Here is a 24,095-nt window from a genome sequence, read left to right as displayed (position 1 = left end):
GTCTTTCCCCCCTGTTTCCTCTTATTCTCTTCTTTCATTCCCTCATCCTCCACCCTTCTTACCTCTATCCTCGATACCCGTTAAAGACATTAGCCGGTGTGGAGCTCTGCGCTAGCGGGATCCCCACACTCGTGCCTGCCATCTACATTTCAGTGGTTTGTTTTCCGTCTCTGTGGTGTCGAGAAGGAGAGAGAGAGAGAGATCGAAAGAGAGGTTGTCTGTCTACTACTTAGTCTGCTTTTATGTAAACTTTAATGACCCACCACTTCCAGGGTCTCCTAAGTCAAAGAGCCCATTACGGACAGACCAACACACATGCACACACAGGAACACACACATCACTCACTAATGGCAACTATCTATGAGCAAGTACGAGTGTGGAAAAGTACTTATGACCCAGATATACTGCAAAATATCGTCTTTTGGCATTTTAATCAGAGAATCCTGCTGTTTCATGAAGGTTCACAGACTGAAAATTTCTCTGATTGTTGATTTAGAAGGACCAAACTGGAATAAGGGAAAAAGAAGAATCCAATAAAATTATAATTATATTACAGATTTATTCTATAATGTTGGTTTTATTTTCCTCTGGAAAAGTTCATGACTAAGTGCACCCATGAAATACAGAGCAATGCACCGCAATAATTACTACTCGCAGACATGTGCTTATACACACAGTGGGACACGCACATGCGCACGCACAGCCGAGTGCTTTGTACAGCACAACACCAATCACTGCTTTCGCCACAGTGGTGACAGCCATGACTGTCGCTGCCATCAAAGGTCAGGACGGCTGCTCATTTTCCAAAATTGACTCCAATAAACACCTTCCAGAAAATTCCACAAATCCTAAGGAGCAACAGACGGGTTTTGAGTGTCCCAATCCAACTTGTGTGAATAATTACATTCAGTTAAAATCGTCCAAGTTGAGTCAGACGGAGATCACACACAGAACAAAAGCCTATTAGCCCAAATGAGACGGCCATAAATCATAAATACATGTATTTCTTCAACCGTTTCCATTTGCTTTCACACACTCAATGATGTAGCTGCTTTTAGCACAAACATACCCAGATGCCTGTTTCTGAACTGCCACTCTGAAAACAACAGAAGTGATATCAATTCATTACTGAAGTCTTAAATAATGGATGACACCAACGTTTGAGAGATTGTTCCATTAACACTTTCTGGTTAATAAGAACAGAGACACCAAAAACATCCACCAGTCCTTGGCAAATCACTGACACTGGTGCGCCATGTTACCACTTTAGTTTACACCTGTTTAGGGACCCGAGCCCCTGGCATTATCCTAAAAGAGAGAAAAATAATCTAAAATTTGATAAACATTAAGAGATGTTAATTTAAGATTTGTGAAAAAGATAGTAAATATGGGTAATACAGACTTTTTAAAAGCTAGAAACTGGTGGGAACATACAGTAGTGTTTGTTTTAATGATTACATGCCACAGTACAAATGATCTCTGAAGGGCAAATAGTTCATTTTGGTGTTATCTCTTAATGGGAAAGTAGATAAATGGGAGACCTTTCGAAATACCTACGTATATTTATTCTTTTAACCTGCTGTACCAGTACAGTATATCATAGTTTCTCTTTGTTGGTTTTCCGCTGCCACTTTAATCCTCCTCTCCCTCTCCCTGTGTTGTTCTGATTGTCTGTCTGTCCCCCCCCTGAGATATCCTCAGTATCAAATGAGCACAGCTCATAGCTGTTGCCACTGCGGGAGACCTTAATGTGCCTCGAAAAATAATTACTTCTACTTTTCAAATGCCACGTCCAGCCCCACTGCTCCACTCCGTAACCCACAGGATAACTGATGCAAACTGTGCGCATCCAGTGCATGTGTGTGTTTGTTGTTGTGTACGTGTGCGCGCACTGCTGCTGTTAGCCCGTGGGCCTGTTTGCGTTGTTCAGTAGGAAGTGTTTTCAGTGAGTCATCCGCAAGGGATTCCCTGTGGAGGGGTGAAACGGAAAAGACAAGACCCTCAGAGGGTAGGTAGAGGGAAGAGAAAGAGGGGAGGAAGAGGAGAGGAAGAGGGGAGGCAGGGCTTCCTTAGAAATCCTGCTTGTGACCTTGTGTACTGAGACATCGGAGGATAGAAGTGATGAGATCCTGCCCTGGTGTTGACTCTTGTTTAGTGAGTATACACCAAGTGTAGGGTCAGTGTCTCTGGATCCCAACAAAAGGTTTTTATGTATTTATGTGACTTTATGAATAAACTTGATTTATTCCTTCAATGGATTAATGAAGACAGCAGCTTTTCCTAGTTTTTTAGTGCATCATAGACCACACATAGGAAGAGTAAAGAATTCAGACTGGAGCTAGATAATGATAGACTCAAAAACCTCAAGTCCGCATTTTTGATTCTGCTGTAACGTAAACATTCTTTTCAATGGTAATTATTGTTGACATGTATTTTTAATAGGCCTTATCATTTTTTTTCTGTGCAATGGAGAGTTGTACCCTCTGCACAGCCACAATGTGGGCATTTCTGAAACTTTCCATCTTCTTTTGCTTAGTTGCGCATGGTTTTTATTATATGTATGTGTTGAGGTTGTGTCAGTGTTTCGGTTTGTCCAAACCACTTTTTTGGCGGAGGACTAGGAAGACATACCTGGCGCACCTAACGCAGTGTGCGTTCTGGCTTGCCCTGCTTTCCATGGATGGAATGAGTGCTAGAGGCAGGGAAAATAGAGAGAGACAGACAGACAGACAAACAGAGAGAGAGAGAGCTGGGGAAAGCCTGCACTCTGACTCAGAGGGGAGGTAAGGGAATTCCCTGGTGAGCTGGATAGTTTTTACATCTGGTGGGATTGGAGCGTTGCCTGGAGCTCGGCAGCACCAACACACGCCTGGGCTGCAGCAGGGAGAAGTCTGGTCTTCTCCACCTCTGCTTCAGGCAGGTCGAGCTCACAGCCAAGACTAAGAGAATTCTCAGCTACAGTATAATCTGTAACATTAGGACAGCCGAGTCCACAACAATACCCCTCGGCTATTTCTCTTGTCATGTGGAAACTCCTCAGCAACAGGCTGAAATATTTGGATTCTCATACCTTCATAATTCGAGGAACGCATGTCTTACCAACTGTGAGCTGTGCTTGTTAGAGCTCTTTCTAAGACTGTTTATTCTTCGCTGAACATGTCTACCTTGGGCAAGTCTAAACACCAGACAAATCGGTCGATGTATTGTACTTCTAGCGGTATGTCTAGACTGCCCTTTGGCTCTAGGCTAGGATAACCTGCATAATATTGGCTCATATCTTGGCACTAAGGCATTGTAAGGTCAGCCACCACCCTTGCTTGAGGCTAAAGATTAAAGAAGTGTGAGTTACAGTATCCTGTCTAATTAGGATGGTATACCACACCAAAATCAATGATTATGTATAATAGTCATAGCTCTAGGAGGAAGCCTCTAACAGAGCTGTAGGGGCTTAACCTCTTATGCGCCTGTGCCATACCCCATAAAGCATACATTAACTACTGCAGGTGGCTGTAAGGGAAATGGATGGGTCAGTACCCTTAAAAGATTGAACCATGACATATAGTACATTAGGGGGAGACGTTACTGGCCTCTTTACTGAGGTTCACGTGGCTAGCTGAGCCTGCATTATATAAATGTCCTGTATAGGGGGAAGCTTATGTGAAAAATAACTGAATATTTGCCTCTTACCCTCAAAACCTCTGGCTCATTAAAATGTATTTCTTTCATGATGTAAAGTTTCATCAGCAACAGGCGAGTGCCCCATATTGGAATGCCTCTGCTTTGGGCACGTCTATACATCAAAGGGATCAGTTGGATCGTAACAGAAAGATGTCTCGATTGTCCTTAGGCCTCCACCCTTTCTTCAGACTCGTCTGAACATGTTATAGCCAGAAAAGTTGTTTAAATCAGAGAGAGACAATTGTTTCCATTTCCCTTTTCTGGAACAGGTCTTAAGAAATGCCATTTCCATGGAATAAGAATAGTGATATATCTTGATGAAACTTTGCTCAGTGCATGGGACTTTGGGTCCAGTTTGTCTGCAAACAGTTAAAGAAGTATTTCACTGCTGAAAAGATGGTCTGTTCACAAAACTGGGCTGTCTATGCAGTAGAAAGATGTAAATACTTTAAAAAAAAAACGGGTGCTACGTGACCAGAGTTAAAGGGCTGTGGCATTTGCTTTTGCTCAAGAGGTAGAAAACCTACAACTACCAGAATGCAATGCTGGATCAGAGATCTGCCGAATTACACGTTTCTTGTATGATACAAAACATGTCATTTGGCGAATATTCGACGGCAAATGAGCAGGTACATCTGGGCACTCGCAAGATGGAGGGGAGTTTGACATAGGTTAATTACACATACTACCCACATTGCTATGATACAAAGCTGTTAAAAAATGGCAAAGTATTCCTTTAAAGACCCTGCACAAATATCAAAGCAGCATCTATCTGCAGTCTTCTTTACCATACACTCAGTTCGAGTCTTTGTACGTTAGGGTTTTGCAGTGACCCTTCCCAGGCTCTGATATTCTGTGCACACCATGGAGAGCAACCGACCTTGATGTCTTCCATGTGAACACAAATACTATACAAATGTAAAAGTTTGGATGATCTCCCATCCACCCCTCTCAATCTTTAGATCATTTTCAGACCCAATGCCACACAGCTGGAGTCTTGATCAAAGGATAAAATCCGTCTCTACTGCTGTCCTCCTCAGTCTGCACAAACAGGTCAAGTCAGCTCATGCTCCTTGTTTTACACCAAGAATAACTCACTTCCTGACCATAAACCCATCACAAATCTACTGTCAGGTCATAATTTATATGGAAGCCTCTCAATTTGAAGCAGACCCACATTTCTCCAATTTCACCACTCCTCAGATTGGCAGAGGTCAGGTGTTTCAGAAGGGGAAAGCAGCTGCACCTCTGCGATCAGTCATTGGGGAACCCCTTTTGGCCTTTCGGTTTTGCTCCTTATTGGACAACAAGGTAATTGCTGTGAAAATATGTGTAAAATGACTGAAGCATTCTCAGTCCAGGCAGCAGCAGCAGAACGGTACTACTCAAACGGAAAATAAACTTGACGTATGTAAACAGGAAAGAGAGAAAAAATGCTCCTGAAAACCATCTCTGGAAAAGAGACGTAGCTGCAAAATATGTCTGGGTTGTTTCACAAGACAACCTCCGCAATTAAGCATGTGAACAATATTTTCCATTCTCAAAAATATTCTCTTTGGTCAGTGGAAGTTGTTGTGCACTACACAACACTTTATAGGTGGAAAATCACCTCTGGAAAGCCAAAACCTGTAAGGTCACTATGAGGACAAGGATGCCTTACTCAGCTATCTTTGGCTCTCTTAATCCTAAGGAATATTCTCTTCATCTCTGTCTTTAACCAAACATCAGTCCATGAAAATATGACAAATGAGAGGATTTGTTTGTGTGAGATTTACTAAAACAGCAACACTGTTGCTGTGTTGTCACCATGTACACAACAATATGTGTTGTCAAGAACTGAAGAAGACTCCAAGAAACCTCACCCTACATGTGGTCTAATTTCCTGATGAATGAGTGTGTTGTCCTGGTTGTCTGTGTTGGTGTTAGTCTTGGTGGATATCGTTTGCGCAAGTGAGTCATGTCGAGCAATCAGCAGATGGTTGGGTTACCTTTAAGCACAAAGCCTATGAATAAGTGCAAGTCTATTTGTCTGTGTGCATGCACGTGTCCATCCATTTTTCTGTTTAAATGTGACTGGATTACAGCAGGGTTTCTCCAGGCACAGCTCCTGTACCACCTATTGTTTTGTGCTTCCCCCTCTTATCATTCAAGTTGAAGGCCAGAACAAAGGTAGAGGATACTGTGGCTGCTCATGTGCATGCTCCTGCATCTGTGTGTGTGCACATTACGCGTGGGTGGAGGCTGCGTGAAGGAGGAGGTGTTGTCGGGAACAGAAGCATTTTGCAGATGTTGCAGGGAAGAAGGAGTGAATGGAAAGTTCTGCGGTTATCAGTCGTACAGCTCTCTGACTCGCAAAGGTATGCCACATGTGGCCCCATCCGAATTCAGTCTCAGTTTTAGATTTGTTAAGTCTGATGGCGTAAGCATTGAAAAGTTTGGAGGATGCAAAGTGACAGAGAGGTGTAGAAGGTGAGAGAAAAGATCAAGAGGAAAGGTAGAGAGAGAAAAAGAGGATGAAAAACATGTTTACTAGTGGAGTTTGGGGTTGACGTCGTAGTCTAAGGTTTCCCTCTTGGAGTGTCTCCCAGAGCGGAGGCGGGTGAGATTCCCTCTTGGTTCCCCTAGACGTAACATGAGGAACGCTCATCTCTGTTTGTCTCTGTCTCTCTCACTTTCTCTGACCTTCTCCCTGTCTCTGCTCACTCTAATTGCCCTTCCATGCTCCCAGCCACTTCACGGCATTACGTGTGCATCATTCTTTGAGCATCTCAATCGGCTGCCACATACACAATATCATAGCCGTGCCCCATGGCAGTCCTATAGGATCCAGCTTCTATTCCACATCAGCTCCATTACAGCGAGGCACACTTCTCCATATGCAACTCTGATTTCCCCCAGTTCAAATAGAAAGCCCTTATCTGATCTGTTCACCGTCTGTTTTTCTCCTTCCCTGAGTTTTCATATGGCCATTTTGAAAAGAGATATCTACTGATGTTCACTCCCTGAATAATAAAGCTGACCACCCGCCCCCACTACCATGGCTCAACAATAATAAGCCAACCATAACTGGGATCCTTTATTCTTTCACTTGCTGCATGATGTGAAAAACATAATGCTTCGGTAAAAAAAGGTTTTACATCTTCCAGAGCTGCTGGACTTCTGCTATCAGTTATTTGGAAACTGACTCTGATTATCTTATCTGATGGCTTCCTGTCCCAGAAGCAAAGTGTCCCAGCAGCGGCAAAGACCAGCTGCCTACCCCAGCTAGCATACAGTAGCAGCAGTGCCACAGTGCCCATGCTATTGCCTCACATGGTGTGCCACTGACACAAAGACTGTTCTGTGTCACTTCTATTTCTGACAGCCCTAATGAGTCATCAGTTCTGAAAAAAAAGGAGAAAAAATGGCACTGTGGTCGGTGCTGATTGCCCTAGCAGAGACCAGAGAGTCTGTTCACTAAGGTGTGGCATGAAATCACAGAGAAAACCCAAAGAATGTGAGCTGAGCTTCTGCAGGCTCCCAACAGCTGCAGCAGCTCACAGGCCTTTTATTGCATGGCAGCGAGGGAAACCTCCTCACCACAACAAGATGGAGATGAGAAGAAAGAGAGAACAAACAAAAGCTGCTGGTTTTTTGTGTGTGCGATTTATTTATTTTTATATTTTTCACAAAGCAGATTTAACAATAGGAATGAGAATGGAAGAAAGTATAATCAAGGATAATAAAGGGACAAAAATAGCGATACGTTTTACTGAAATAGACTCTGGGAAGTCCCAGTCGAAGATCTGAGATTAAAAAGAGAAAAAGGCGTTACTTTCACTGACCTAAGGCTGCAATCAATGTTTCACCTCATGATATTTTCATATAAAATAGTGAAAAATCACAGATTTCCTAATACACTTTTCTCTGGCTTACCTAAATCAACTATCAGCAAACTACAACATGTGCAAAACACTGCTGCTAGGATATTAACCAAAACCAGAAAATGTGATCATATTCCTCCTGTCCTTATTTAATGACATTGGTGCCCTGTTCATGATTTCAGGATTCTACTTTTAACTTACAAAATATTACACGGACTTGCACCATCCTACTTATCACCTAGTCACACCTTATACAGCCTACCTGCTACGGCTACAGTCCCAAAATGCCAATGTCATTCCGAAAATAAGTAACATCAGTGGTAGGACCTTTTCTTACCAAACGCCTATTCTTTGGAATGGTCTTCCTAAACAAATAGCTCAGTTGGACTCATTCAAAAGTTAAAAAACAAATGCACATGAGCTGTCTCTCTCTGTAGGTTTTTAGCATATTATGCTGATGCCACGCATCCCTTCTTTGTTTATGTATTGTATCCAAGATCCTTGTGATGGTACATCAACTCACAATAGGTTGAATGACACCTCTGTCATTGCTTGAGAGTGTCTGTTTCACTTGCACTGTCACTATGCAGTTTCGGGGTTCGGGTAGGAACCCGGACACAAAAAAGACTACAAAATTTGGCTGCTTTATGGCATACGTCATATCCCCCTCCTCGTCATATCCCCTTATTATTTTATAAACTTTGACTTGACTTGAAATCCCCAAATTACATCTTTCCTTTGTTTTCAAAGACTTGGAGGAGCAGCAAATGCAATTGAAAAGTAGTAAGCAAATACTTTGCATGTTTCCTTGATAAATGGATTTGAATCAGTTGTCACATTTTTTTACTTATTGCTTAATGGACTAACTGTTTCAGCACTGCACCAAACAGAATGCCAAACCCCCTAATACCCACCGCCAAAGCGCACATCTCTCCTTCTTAACTGATATGAGGTTCATCTGCAGATTAGTCACCCTTGATTTGAGGTCCATCTTGTTTGTATAATGAGCCATACTTAATATTGTATTTTATTCTCTTCCCAATAGATGGGCATCATCTGTGGGAGACCGAAGCCAAAGTTGACAAGGACTCTGTCAAAAATGTGAGTACACCTCAATGACGTGACTCATTGGCAATGCTCCCGCCGTCTTCAGTCCCACCCTCCCTTGACACTTTCTCCTTTCCTCTCTGTCTCCTCCTCATCTGTCCCCTGTAATGATGTAACCTTTGCTAAGGCATTACAAGTTGCAACATAGACAATGATGATTAGCCCATGCAATCCTGAGTGGAATTTTCACAAAATCTCTGTACCCTCACGGAGTAAACACGGGCTGTCATATTGTTTTTGCCTCTAAACACACACACGGATTACAAAATAGGAGCATAAACACGCACACACACACACTCACGCCACAGTCCTCCCAGCATAGCCAGACGTTTAGTTCACAGCAAAGTGTTGTGTGGTGAATTGGACTTAAACACCTCGTCTGTGCTGGAATCATGCAGCCAAGAGTAGATTACGCCCCTGCTTTTACCTGCTGCTTTTCATGAGAGCCGTAATGAGAAAATAAACCAGCGCACTCATTTCACTGACGCTCAGCCACACATTCAGATTGTGTTAATATAAAACGGAGTGAAAGGGAATCGTCGGGAGAGGGAATGAAGCAAATGTTGTTCTACGTGTCACAGAAAGCTGGTGCTCTGGAGTTAATTAAGACTTCACTGAGGTTCGTTAGGTCTGCTTTCAGTGAGGAGAGTCGAGTACAGGATCTGCGAAAACCTGTTTGCTCGTGAGCGATGACAGTATGTTTTGAATTGCCGATGCCTTTCATCAGCAGCGTCTCATCCTCCCTCCCCCACTTCCCCCCTTTTTTGTGTAAACTAACCGAGGCAATTTACACTTGCACGGGGACTAAAATAAACCACATGCATCTAAATGCTGCAACTTCAGGGTGTTTTTCTCCTTGTTGTTGCTGCTATTTCACTCAGGTAAATGACTTGGTTGCATCAGGAGGGTAAATATGGACTCTGATGTCTAATTGGCCTGTAGGGCTGGCTGATGTGCCGTGGCTGGAGTCCCAGATGCTGGAAAATTAGCGGGCGCGCAAGGCTCGGCCGGGGGCGGCGGTGTGGGGAGGCGAGGTCGATGAAAGACAAATACCACATTGTGTTTATTTGTACATCTAACAAACAAGTAGGGAGAGACAGCGAGAGAGCCCTGGCCTTCCTCTCATGTCAGTTGCTACCAGACTGCCCTAAAGTGCTCCAGACTGCCTGCCCGACTCTGTTTTTATTGCCATCCAGAGCGTGCTAACTTTCATTGGCTAGGATGGAGAGGGAAAAGCCATGTGCACACACAAACACACAGTTAACACACTCAATCAGCCACCTGCATGTTTTCTTTGTCGTCATCTGGAGGGCAGACCGGGGCTGAGGACACAGGCCCCCTCACTTCCAGCACGCCCACATCCCATGGCTCCCTCCCTCCATCCACAGTGATGACCAACAGAAACCTGCTTCCTCTCAACGTGCCCCATTCTGGCCTGTTTAGACCCCTAGAACACTTCACAAATTCTCTTCCATGTTCCATTTAAGTCGAAAGTTCACCTTCGTTCAGACTTGCCAAGGTCTGGCCTTGGGGCGTAGAGGAGGACAGGCGAGTTTCTCCACAGGGAAGCATGGCTGTGCAAACAAATAAGCCGGCCACCTCTCTCTTCTCTTGGGGATGAAGCTAAAGCCCTGGGGTTTTCCTCAGACACAAACACGGGCACTGGACCAACCTCATGGGCTCCACTACTATGTCTCCACAGTCCAGACGAGCTCATTTAGACCAGTTCCCAGTCCAGCCTCTTGGAAACAGTACCCTAAATGCAGGCCAGCTGTAAAATAAACATTGCTGTTGATTAATACTCTGCAGGAAGTCATGCTACAAACTTAAATTTGGAGAGAGTGCGGTGAAATCAGATGAGTAAATAAAACTAATGATTTTTTGATGGTATCAGCAGCTGCCTTATCTCACATGTTGAAATATCTAACTGTATCTTATTTGTATATTAGAGTTCTCTTGCTGTGGAGATCCCGCCGTACAGGAACCAGAGAATATCCAGCCCAGTGCAGGTTAACTTCTACGTCTGCAACGGCAAGAGGAAGAGGAGCCAGTACCAACGCTTCACCTACCTGCCTCCTAACGGTAATCATCATAAATGTTTCCCACCTTTTTGTTTACTGAAAGACACGTATGCTTTTCACACTCTGCACTCATCACATAGAGTATTTCTCCAGCTCTTGACATCCATCAACTGTAGTTTACAACAGCCGTCAAGATCACACGTGAAATTTGCAGCCAGTTTTTGGTCCGTGTTTTCGCCTGGCACAGTTCGGCCATGGCCTTTGAGTGAGAGCACAAGATGTGAGGTGTGTTTATTCTGTAGTGAGACCGCGTTCCCCAGCGATGAGGTGTACCTGCTGAGTGACAGAGCCTCCGAGCGCTGTCGATGAAGAGAAGTCAATCCCCCGGCAACCTGACTTTCACACTCCACCTCACACAATTCCCCTCCTACAGTTCACCAACACACTCACACACATGCATCTACCAGGCAGTGCTTTGCCCTGTCATTCATGTAGCAACCTGAAAACCCAGGAATACCTCTCTCTGTGTTTATCATGTGTCCCTGGCCTCAGTGTTTATAGATGGCTTTCACATTGGAATTTGAAGAATGTATTGCTGAGAGTTTAGAGTTCAGCCTCAAAATTACATTGTGAGCTATTGACTCCTCACAATGGGCGCAGGTGAAATATCAGCTTCAGTATCGTTTTCAACCAACCAGCCTGAATAGTGTTTTATCATTGTGTATCCAGAAAAAGTTGACTAAGCATGCTTGCTCTTCTTTCAGCGAAACAATGCTTCCCATTTATAGTGCCAAAGTCCTTTGCTGCTGGCTGTTGAGCAGAACTTTTCTGGCACCTGAACAATAGTTGCTGAAGGCGGGTTTCCCACAGACTCCCCACCCCCAGCATAGTCCCAGCTGGTTTAGAGATTCCAACCAGCAATCTTCCATTTAAAAGACCCTCGTCCTCCCCGTGATAACCTGTGAGAATCCATTAGATCAAAACAATGATATCATGTTTTCATTGATCAGTGTCTAATGGGTCTAATGCTGCTGGGAGAGCATGCATTGTGTTCTTAAGTCTACAGCTGTTAATAAGATGTGACATTTAGATTATCAGCAGATGTATTTACGGCCACAGGAGATAAGTGATTGGGATTTTGGATGAGGCTCTGAGAGAAAGGAGAGCAAGGCCCTATTTGGAGATGCCTGATTATATGACGAATGAGAGCACTGTAGGTAACTGGACCAGTGTGGAGCCGACAAACCGTGTCCATATATAGCAGATCCATTTCATATATCGTAGTTCCACGGTGAAGAAGAGTGAGAGGAGAAAGAGAGACGTAGAGGCTTATCAGCCTCCACAATGCATCTCTAAGTCATTTCCCTGAGCATAAACACAGCCCTAATTAAAAGATGACTTGTTGTGTTCTCTCTTTTGCTGCCAAGTAAACCACAAGTACAGTGTGGACCACACAGGCAGGGCCGATGTCTTCTTAAAGGAGCATAATTAACTCACAAGTGTAACAGCCAGAGAGACCGCGAATCACAAGCCATTGAGTTCTATTTTGAGATTTACCACATTTTTAAAGACACACAGTAAAATATACAGCATTTCTAAAAACAAATATTGAGTATTTCAATCAAAGACGTAATCTAGAGTGTGATATTACAACAGCTGAGACAGAACTGCTCTGTGTGCAAAAATAATCTTATTTCAGTAAGGAAACATCCGTGGGTGACCACAAAAAAGATTTTCTCTGTTGCTGCCTCAAAGCCAGTAAATGCAACTTGCAATATAATTTACACGTGCTATACATTGTCAGTGACATTTGAAGGCTATATGTGAGTTCTATTGCTGTAATTATAAATGTAGATTAAAAATATAAATGCAATGACAAAAATGTATTTGCTCATTGCTGACTGATTAAGAGGCATTCATAAAGAATAGTGTATAAGGTTATAATCAGTGTAAACAGACCCTCTGAGGCAATGATGACTGTAATACATTCATGGTTTCAATACTGCAACAAAGAATGAGGAAATCCTAGTGAAGCTGTTTGCTTTTGAGGGTTTCAGTATGTGTGTCAACACTGAGAGAAAACAACCAACACTGTGGCCAGGTACTCGGGGTGGGCTGGGGAGGAGGACACCCACACACACACATACACACACCGTTGTCAACACTTTTTTTGCTCGCTTGTATGAAAAGACTCTTCCGGCGCTGCTGTCCCACTTCAAGCACAGTTGTGGCCACTGACGTTGTTTAGAGAGAACATTTCTTTCACACTCTGGTGTCTGCTCGTCTATAAAAAGGCGAACCCAGCCCTTAAAATAGCTCGACTTGTTTGAAACAGCGGAAGGATGAAGCAAACACTCTGGGACACAGATGCTAGTGAAAACCACCTTTATTTTCCATTCGGGTCATGTGACCATCTTGTTATTCTTTGATGCAAATGCGGTTGGCACCTACTGGGGCTGAACACCGATGGTTGGTTTCACTATGCTGTATGTTCCCCTCAGCTCCAATGAGAATATTATTTCAATACAGACGGTATTGTTTCAGACATGTAAGCAGATTCTTATCTTCTCTGGGCCTCGCCCTGCCTCCAACGTGGAATTATAGCATCAGATTCAGTCTGTAGTGAAGTCATACTGTAGCTGCTAGCTGACAGACAAAGATAAGCTTCAGTGATATGAACAGAGGGGTTCTGTAGACCTGTTGAAATGCTGCCATAATAATGCATTGTGATGTTGAAACAGGATTTGAGCCACTCAGAAACATCCTCTGTGAAATGTGTCATTAGTGCTGTACAATGTGTCAGGGAGCACGTAGGTCAAATGTCTTTATGAACAAAGCAGTCCTTCATTGGGGCTGTAATGATCAACAGAGCCTGAACTTCAGCTTTCCAGACAGTTTTATCAAAAGGTTTAATTCTTAAAACAATACCTACTGTAGGCAGCATAGGTTGAATGAATAGTTCAAGTTCAACTAAATAATTCTGAGAAAATGTTGTCACAGCTAATCTGTTAAACATCTGCACACAAAGCAAAACAGTTGGATTGTTGAATCTCAATAAGTTGTTGACATGTTACAAATACTCTATGTAAAGTGTGTGAGGCAGATACAAACTGTCTGGAGATCGACTATCCCAATTAATTGTTATTGTTATATACAGTACATTAAAGGTAAATCACTAGTTTCATCACATCACTATATCACATCAGTTCTTTGGACAAAGATTTGATATTTTGCTGACATCACAAAGTCTGCCTCAGTACAGTTTTAATATGATTCAATTCAGGGGCCTGTGATCTGTGGGACAAAATCATATATGTCCATTAACACAAATGGTTAGATAAGAAACTGCCATAAAAGAAAAAAAACAACACATACAAAACAATAGCCAACAATAAGGAGTTGTCGGTTACTGTTTGTTAACAGCATTACCAGCAAAAGTAAAAGAGAAGACCAACCCCAGATTTACTTTCTTTCCTCTGATTTTGTGTGCTTTTCTGCACTCTGTCTGCGATTTTTGTAGCCTTCTCTTGGATGCCTGCTGCTTACGGTCTGGCACCTGGTTGCTACCTTTTTATGAAGTCCTCACCTCACTTGTGCATTATGGCCAGGAACTTCCCAAACACAGCAAAATGAGAAAAAAATAAGATAATGCAGCCAGAGGACTGAGTCTCTGCAGATAAATCCTCTGCCACACACTTTTATCAGGCCGCAAGTGATGATTGAGAGGGATTATATTAGTATGAGTTAAAACATGTTTTTTTTTTGTGTGTGTTTTTATTTTGTTTTTTCCAAAAAAAAAAAATCACCCATACTATACATTAAAGTGCAGTAAAGTTTACGTTAAATTGACCCCACTTACATATAAAACACAGCTTAACAACAAGAACAATTACGCCTCGTTTCCACTTAAATATGTGAGTGGTGTCCGTTGATCCGTAAATATACAGATGATGCCTCTAGTGTCCAGCGCAAGGAAGTGCATTTCTTTACGGATGGATAGATACCCGGTAGAAACTACTTGCAGCCATGGGGGAGAGGCTAATTTTGTCCGTTTTTCACCATCCAGTACATTACAATGACAGAAACAGGACCTGCCAGGTACGTGTCATGTTTTGTTAAATATTTCATTAAAAAGACATATGAACGGCTGAACGAGTCATAATGATAATATGACTGTACATAATGTATAACGATATACCACATTAGAAGAATAACGTAACTCAGATTCAAAATATGTTAAAACTACTATAGATAAACAAGTTGTTTTAATCTTACAAACTCACTTGACAATCAACACAGGCAACTAAATTGAAGGAAATAACCTGTTAGCTAGTTAGCAGCCTATTAGCTAAGCTAGCACAGTGTGAAATGATCTGAAATCCACCACAAAAGTTTTTTTTGTTTTTTTTAACATACTTGAGGTAAAGTTTGCACTGATATATTACAGAGTTTAGCAGGCACATTGCATATCAAAGAGATTGCCAAAGGAATCAATGGTCTTCCCAGTGCCGCGTCTTTGTATACATATGTAAGTTGAAACAAGGCGTTAACAGAGGTAAAAAAATTTGGCTAAATAATAACTGTCAAGCTTCAGATACAAAACAGTTGTTTTTCCACAGTCACCATAATTAGCTTAAGCACTTCTACATTGCATAAATTAGCCTAGCAGCTAGTGGACTTTTCCTGCACTCATAGTTTAAGAAATGACATCTATTATTTATACTTTTTATATTCAACTTTGGTTTAAGGCACTGCATTTCCCAACAGAACAGCACGGTTGGATTTCAGCCAGCATGACCCTTTTTTTTTCAGCCTAACATTTCTGAAACAGAGCAGCTGATGTTGCCATAGCGAGAGCAACAATTTAGCAGAGTAAGATTCCCACCAGGTATGTCGTGTTTCCTGAGTATTTTATCTCGTAACAGCATTGTTTACATACTGCATGTTCTGACTTGCGAACCGTCTTTACTCCAAAATCCACACTGCTGATTTATTCCTGAGAGCAAAATAAATACTCTTCTTTTCTTGGCTTCTCGCCATTATCTGCCTGGTGCTGTTTGATAGTGACAAACATGCCATGGGAATTTCAACATAGAGGCGTATCTTGAAGGCTGAGGATATGGATCAGTGTTTTCACTTTGCCTTGATGATATTGGATTGTTGGTTATGAATCCATACTTTGATCCACGTCAATTGATTTTACACCCCTAATAAAAAGTAAACAACAGTGAGGCCAATTATGTCAAATTTTTGCTGCTCATGAGTTATTGGATATGAGTTACAGCTGCCTTCAGCCAGTAGATCGAGAAGACATGTGCTGTTGATGTGTACCATCAGCAGTATTTGTGGTTTGCTTGTCTGTGATGTTAAGATGCACATACAGTACAAGTGTCCTTGTCTGGCTCCCGGAATGAGCCCCGCTTTTCCAAGCTCCCTTCCAATCATTCTTGCGTGAGTAGAGACGTGACGTGTCGCTCTTCAAATAAGAAACAGTTCTCACCAACCACATTAAACAACAAACGGCGAAAAAGAGTTCTGGCAATGACCAAAAGCTGGAGCCAGGAACTTCTCGGAACCCCTTTATTTTTACAGGCCGTTTGGAGATTCCTCTGTAATATCAAGTTCTATTCTTAACGCAAACGGGTGCCGACTCCCTCCGCTGCATTGGTTTGTGGTTGGAGCTGGAGAGGGGGAAAGTCAGAAACATGTTCTGTGACACATACAGGAAAAAAGTTAATGAACCACACATTGTTCTTTTTTTTGTAAATATTTGCACAGTCATGTTTTTTCCGAAAAATTGAACAAAGACTGAACTGTTTCTGTCATCTTGGGGCTTTGTCAGACTCACCTACAGCACGCTAAAGCCAACAGTATACTGGGTGACCAGATTGCCTACACAGTGGGACACGGTGCACTAGGTACCTTTGAGTTAATGAACTACCACCTGCTCAATGTTAAATGTCACTGCACCGTTAGCACAAGATGAGTTCAGCATTTCTGCAAGGAGACAATCCATGATTTTTTCCTAGTGGCATGACAATGTCATATCCCAACCAACAAGCATCGGAAATGAGAATCAGAACCTTTTGCATCCCATAATTCCATTTGCCTGGTGGCTACAAGCAGAGAAGGTCTCTTTTGGAAGGTAATTTCCAAATCTACACAAGCCCTGTTTGCTTGCCCTTCCTAATCAAATACACAGATACAGGCACACATCTATGTCCCGACTCACATTCCCCTTCAGAGGAAACGAGTGCTCAATAAAATACGCAGATCAGGCCTGATCAGTTTAATACGAGCAGACAGAGGGGGAAACTGCCAGAGATGGAGAAAAAACCATGTGCTGAACATCAACTGTCTGTGGGCCATAACCCACAGGTTGGGAGGAAATAGAAGCCAGCTGAAGTTGGGACTCGCCTGGTGAATCTGTTTTCTCAGCTCTCATACAAAGTGGGAAGGAGACACACAGATGGATGGAGCTGGAGGGAGACCTCTGTTTATATCTGTAGCAGTGGAGGGAGAATCTCCGGGAAAAAATGTTTGAAAGTTAAAAGAAAGGCCATTAGTCCAACCTTTGATTTGATTTCCTGTTTCGTCAGTCTTGCTCATAGTCAGAAGCAAATAATGTTGACAAATTACCTCACTGGGAATGAAAACTTTGAACTGTCTGCAATAAAGCAAACTCTTTAAAAATAGACTCTAACTGGATTACAAAGCGGGACTGCAAAGGACAACAGCATCTCATCCCTTCTGAGATACTGCTGATTCACCCTATTTCGTTAAATTAAATTCTCATGTTAGTTTTGGTCACAGGCAGGAAATCTTGTGACTCGGTACGTCAGATTTGTTTAATTTTAGAAAGGGCATCCAGAGAAAGCTCCAGTTGCCAACCTTGGGCAAGTTGCCTCTTTCAGGCTTCTTTTTCTTTCTCTAAATTATAACTAAACATGAGGACTGGTAAAGATGAGTGTGCTTTACTTAGTTCAAACTCTTCTGGAATATTTCAAGAACAGCCACAAAACCATGACATTCTAAACAAAAATATGACCTTTTTTGTGATATTTATACAGGACTTTGATGAGGCAAAAGGTCAACATGTGTCTCAGCTCACAGATGACAATGCAGTTCTTGAATTGTGGCAAAAATGTGAAAATTATCACATTTGTTTATGACATTTCCACATGACAGCTTTGGCATTACACATCTCGGCACCACTGCACCGCCCCATCCATTCACAGTAAAGACAAGGCAGGGACGAGATAGAGAATCGCTGAGGGTAGTGGCTGTGGGTACAGTGTGAAGCATGTGACTTACTCGTTATTCCCTGGGCTGTGGAGAGGAGGCCCGTGCATCATGGGATTCGCCTTACGATGCTCCCCCAGACACCAAGCCTAGTCCCTGGGCTCCGAAAGCAGACAGGGCTGACGTAAATGTGCTCCCTGCTGCGTTATCACTGCCCTTCATCTCAGCGCCCCAGAGGCTGCAGTACTTGATTAATGTCTTTTCAAATCCAACTCCCACAAAAAAATAACAGCCTGTTTTTCGTATGACACACTAACGCTTCATACATTTTATTTGCTTTTACTATCGCTCAAAGGTTTGACTGTGTACAAATGCAAACACACAGTTTAGACAGACATCTTATTCATATTGACATCTGTGCTGTCTGAGTAAATGTCACTTGGAGTAAGTTTAGCCAAAAACTCTTAATGGTTGGCATCAAACGCTCACCACACCCATTAACGCGTTTTAACAATGTGTAGAAATAGAAACAGTGTGTCCATTGTGACTCAGAAGCCTTTGCTATGCATCTGGGTATCTTAACACTGCCCTATTAGTTTTGCGCTGGCACAGTCTGTGCATATGTACTAATATAATAACTCACCGGTGAGCTTGTTAAAGTGGATCCCTCTCCATCTCTCAACACTGTTCTGTTTTGAAATTTTCAATTAATAGAAAGTTGTTTTCAGTAACTGCTTTTGACAGCGAACAGGAAGCATGTGATACCTGTCCGTCAGAGCTAATCAGGAAGCAGTGCAGACGGTCTGCACTGGATTAGAAATTAGAAGAGAGGAGGCAGGATGATCAAGTGGGGTCACTGCACTCTGCTGCATTAGCTGAGGCCTGAAGCTCCTGAAACCACAGGCGCAGCTCTACAGCCTCTTAAGGAGCTCAGGCGGCCTAATCAAAATCAAATCATCTCCATTTTTTTCACTCTCTCCCTCTATCTTTTGGTCCTGGGAGAAACAATTACTTCTAGAGTGTGGAGGAAACCTTGGGGTCCTGGGCTCCTTGTGCAGCAGCAGCAGCAGCAAAAGCAGCAGCCCAGTGCTTTAAAGTAGTCTTTTATTGGATATCAGAGCTGGAGGAGAGTCCAAAGAAAATAGGTCTTATTCATTATTAGAGCCAGCTGTGGCTTTCCACACTGATGACTCATCCATTTTTCTTTCCCCCCTATTCTTTTGCTTTTTTTTCATGGTGTGGTAAAGAGGGGTGGCGGTTGAGAGGCGTGAGGGTTTCTCTGTTAGAGAGCTCAGCCAAGTTGACACCGAGCCCATATCCACTGGTGGTTGTTTGTTTGGATTATGGAGGGTATCGCGGGCCACAATTGTGCCTGCTCACTGCTTTAGTCAGCCTCACTCGTGCACTCACTGTGCCACGTGGATTCCCTGCACGTTTTTTAATATCTCCACCTTTCTTTCTACTTTTTTTCCCCCCCAGTGCCGATAATAAAGACAGAACCCAGTGATGAATATGATTCTCTGGGGACTGCTGGACTGCACATGCATTCAAAGCCCTATTACAGCCAGCCCAGGCTCACTCCCATCATGCCTGTAGCCGATCCCGATGCCTGTCTGGTTGGTGGCTATGCTCCCTGCCCGCCTCGCCATGCTGCCATGCCATCGTCGTCCCCCAGCTCCAGCCCCACCCTGCATGACCTGTCCCCCGTGGCATACAGCAAGTGCCTCCCCAACAGCCCCACCCATGCAGCACCACTAGGCCCCGCGGTGCCCCCCATCCAGGAGACCCCTGGCCGTCCCAGCCTCGCCCACCCAGCATCGCCAGACCACAACTCTTCCCTAGGGATGCTTCATTCCCAGGGCAGCCCCAACCACCTCAACAGCCCAGGGCCCCATGGTTACCATCCTATCTATGCCAACAGCAGTCCCTCATCCTCCCCGGTATCCCACCCTTCCACTCCCGGTGCGACTGCGGAGAGCCCGTTCGTTCAGGCCTACAGCCCCAGTCAGGCTCAGGCAGCAGCCAGCTCAGCCCAGACCGGAGGGAGCTCACCCAGCCTGTTACCCGAGGATGCCAGCCCCCCGTCGATGGCCATCACTGTCAAACAGGAGCCCCAGGAACTGGACCAGATGTACCTAGATGATGGTGAGTCACAAGAAACAAGGTGTGCATCTAAAGTTTCCATTTGATAACCAATTAGTATAACAGGAGGCATTTTATTTTTCAAGATGAAAGCTTCTCTGTAGGAGCTCTCTGTCCGTGCCAAAAATGGCTGTTCATGTAGCACATCACATTTATTTAACACCTATTGCTTATCTGCAAGCCACCACACATACTGTAGCCGCACCCTGCTGCACCTCTCAGTATTTCCTGATGAAATCCTGGCAGCAGATTTACGTCACGTTTGTTTAATTTTAGACCCCGGCAGATTTATTTGCTTTTTAGTGGTCCGGCTTATGTTGTCCAAGTGGCTGCTTTACTTTAGAACAGTAAATTGCCTTGATGGGATTTTGAAACAATCTGTCAAAACATCAGAGCAGTGAGGTCAGCCGGGGTGCAGCAGAACAAAAACAGTGGCACACGCGTAGCGAAGCAAACTGTTGACACAACGACTAATGAAGGAAGCAAAACAATGGGTAGGGGTTTCCTGAACTGAACCATTCCCCCCCTCTCCATCTTTCTGGGAGGGATGCCGGGAGGCGGAAGGCAGAGGCTTTGTTTTCCCGTCTTTTCCCTGCGGAGTCGACACCATGCGGCTGTCGTCATCAGGGGAGGCTGTGGGGTCACTGGTCTCCCTCTGGCAATTAAACCAGTCACACCCAAGGGACCATATGGTCGACTTTATTGCCTCTTGTGTCCATCCAACATCGTGTCTCTTAGGTCACCAACCTGTTATCTGTGTTAACAGAGGCTCCACTTGTTGTTATGATATATACAGTATGCATAGAGCACATCATGGTGCTGTGCCAGTTTGAAATGTTAAAATCCCCCTGCATCCTAATGGAGGAGGGGGGAAGACAAGTCCGTACTGAACTCTGGAATATCACCCTTCCTGTGCACCTTTTTGTTCAGTTAACCAACTAGAGCATGTGTGTGTGTGTGTGCGTTTGTGTGTGCACACTTCAATCAACAGCTCAGGGAGTAGAGGGGTGATAGGCACGAGGGGACCAGGGGAGTTTTGCTGTGGAACTGTAATTGAGTTGAAATGCAGTTGTCAGCATATCTGTCAGTCCTGATGAGTCCCATTAGTCCTCACCTCATAAACAGACAGTACAGAGACAGGGGGGGTGTCTGTCTGTTATCAGCTCTATAAACTGATTTCCAACTTTTTCTTTCCTGTTTCTTTTCTCTTTCCTTTTTTCCCTTTCTTTTCTTTTCTCTTGCCTCATTTTCTTGACTTCATAGCAATGCTCCGTAAATCTAATTTGAGACAAAACTGCTCATTTGAAATTCTTTCTGACTGTTTTTAATACCTATGGCAGGCAGAAGCTTTCATGTCAGCATTAACTGAATAAAGTGAAACTGTAGCTGTATTTTGCATTTTGTAACGAGGTTGGAAAGGGTCCTTTTACACCAACAGTATGAAGATATACTAAGTGTACATAGCAGTGCTAAGGTGAAATCAGGTAATCTTGTTTCTGTTTCCCACTACTCCATCCACTGTCACTTTAGCAGGCTCAATCTCTCTCAGACCCGATGGCCAAATGTATTCAGCCAGTGATTACAGTTGCATTAGGGACGCACAGGAATGTGTATTGATTGGTCGAGGACAGAGAGGCAGCCCCTCGAAAAACCTCAATGTGCTGCCGTTTTAGCATCACCTAACGTCTGTGCAAGCATCTGTGGTGAGCTCCTGGAGTCCCTGTAAGTGTGTGGTGGTAACAGCATACTCCAAAGGCATCTACTGCTCCCAGGCCCGGCCCTATCCCAAACCCCTCAAATGAGCCCTAAGCTAAAATAAATAAGATCGGAAGGCAGCTCGCAGGGCGTCCCGCTCCCCGTCCACACGCATTACCGCCGTGTGTTAGCGAGCTGAGCGCTCCATTAGAGAGGGAAGACAAGCGGATGACCTCACCACAGCGGCGGTGATTTAACGCCAGCCATGTAGAGCAGCGTTCCTCCCCAGCAATTGGGGGGCCGGTGATTTGGAGTCTGCGGGAGCACACTTGATCTTCCCCAAGAGTGGAGCGCCTCCCACGCTCGAACGCCGAGGCCTCCGGCTCTCATCAGCCAGAGGAAATGTGTCTCTCTGGCCAGGCCCAGATTTTACGCAGCCCTTGAGAAATCACTCAACTTATCAACGGTGAGCTACTGTACCACAAGGAGCTTTGTTAGTATGGAGGGAGTCTGAGATGTAAACCCCCCTGACTGCCATACACAGTCTCCACTGTAATCTGCTAAACTCTTCCCTCTGCTGTGATAGAAGCTTACTAACTATAGTGTGAGACATGAGGCGAGGATTCTAGTGTCTGCAGTAGGTTTTGTGGGAAGAATCCAGTTGGCAGTTAGATCTACATCGGAGAAGCCATTTTCACTCAGTGGCATGTTGGCTCTCACCTGTTTCAGTCTCACTTCTCATAGCTGGACTAAAGCAGATCAGCATGGTTTAGAGAGGAGGATGAAACACCCATCGCTGCTGGAAGGCTCTGCCTGGATGCGTTGTTGACTCACTCGTAAACCAGGCACGGTGGGGCTCACATAAAACCGAAGTTTCAGACATTTTGTACTTACTCACAGCCCACTATCTGTACTTTACAAGGCGCATGACTGTGAGCAAAACGCCAGTCAAATGACATCAGTGTATATAACAATAGAATTTATGAAAAACACGGTCTGAAGCGTTTAAGTTTGCCATGTTAGCTAATTAGGCCAAAAAAAGAAACGCCAAAATGACGGCATGCTTTGTCACACGTCTGAAGGAGCAGTTCTGGTGACATCATAGCCCCTCTTGTTTCAAACAAACACTAACACACATGTCCATTTACACACAAAAACACACATGTACACTTTTTTTCTTAGACTTGGCTTTTTGAACACAAATGATTTTGGAAAATAACCCACATCACTTGTTGGAAACCCTTCATTTGAACCTCTATTCCGGGTGTTTATAGGTATTTTGCTGCAGATCTGTGTGTCGAGCAGAAGTAGTGTGCTGGCTGGTCTAGGAGGTTTTGCCTTGTGAGGCTGCTGCCGTGTGTCCTGTCTCATTAGCCGCTGCTGTGATGGGTGATATCATGAAGTGCAGCTGAATGCAGCACACAGCAAAGGAACGAGTGCTAATCAGAGGGCCAGATTTCTACCAGCTGCCTCTCTGGGAAACAGAGGGCCCTTATTCCCCAAAATAAGAAAAACACAGAGTGCAACGCAGCCTCTGCTGATTTCTGACATTTGACATATGTGCTCTGATTGCCTCGTGTTACAGGGTAGTTTTCCTTGTGATTGTTTCCTCCTCAATTCAAGGTTGGTGCATTTGAAACTCTACTAGGCTTGTTTTCTCAAAATGAAAACAGAATTGTTGTCGTCCTTCCTTTCCTCCTTTCCCTCCCTCTGGCAACTAAAAAAAAAAAAGGTATTTTAACCTTCCTGAGGATCTCCGTCCACCACCGATGCTTCTGAAGGCAACTCGAGGCTTTCCTCATGGAAACTTTTACACATCCTGGCAAGTTGCCCAGACCCCAGGACTCCGCAAAACCCCTAATGATGATTGAGAGCGCGTCCGCACCGCGCTGAAAACATGCTGAGTCGCTAACATTGGAGTGTGCCGCAAGGCTGGCTCAGGATTGGAGGGGGGCAGAGGAGAGAGAGGATTTAAGGGGAAGGGGGGAGGTGTTCATTAAAGTGGAGGTTGAAGTGTCTAATGGGACTCACTAAAGCAGAGCTGCTCCTGTATGTTTAGATGGTACGTACTGGTGTGTGTGTGGTGTGTTTGTCTCTTGTAGGTAGTAGAACCAGCGAGATGTGGAAGCACTAGAAGAGGCAGTGACAGCCTGTACTTTCACAGTGCTCCACCTTTGACCCCCTGGCCTTTTGGGAGCAGGTCAAGCTCAAGCTAATAGTGCAGCAAAAGAAAGGCTGCCTTGCGGTTAAGTGCAATGCCAAGAACATAGTCTCCTTCTAGACATAGTGATATTGACGGGTGCGAGGAGAAGGGTGATGGCTTTTTGTATTATTTATGACTACAAA

General features: G+C 44.0%; 1 protein-coding gene across 2 annotated transcripts in view; it reads left to right on the top strand.

The window, feature by feature from the left end:
- The window catches only part of LOC126392342 (nuclear factor of activated T-cells, cytoplasmic 1-like), a 66,522-nt gene that overhangs the window by 23,678 nt on the left and 18,749 nt on the right, over positions 1-24,095 (top strand). For both annotated transcript variants that reach the window (XM_050047689.1, XM_050047690.1), the window contains exons 7-9: positions 8,588-8,643; positions 10,599-10,731; positions 19,392-20,057. In XM_050047689.1, coding sequence (XP_049903646.1) covers positions 8,588-8,643; positions 10,599-10,731; positions 19,392-20,057 — 855 coding nt within the window. The remainder of the gene's footprint in view (positions 1-8,587; positions 8,644-10,598; positions 10,732-19,391; positions 20,058-24,095) is intronic.

Source organism: Epinephelus moara, chromosome 6 (genome assembly GCF_006386435.1).
Source record: "Epinephelus moara isolate mb chromosome 6, YSFRI_EMoa_1.0, whole genome shotgun sequence".
NCBI classification, from domain to species: Eukaryota; Metazoa; Chordata; class Actinopteri; order Perciformes; family Serranidae; genus Epinephelus; species Epinephelus moara.
Note: the sequence above shows the minus strand (reverse complement) of the source record. Positions and strands in the feature narration are given on the sequence as shown.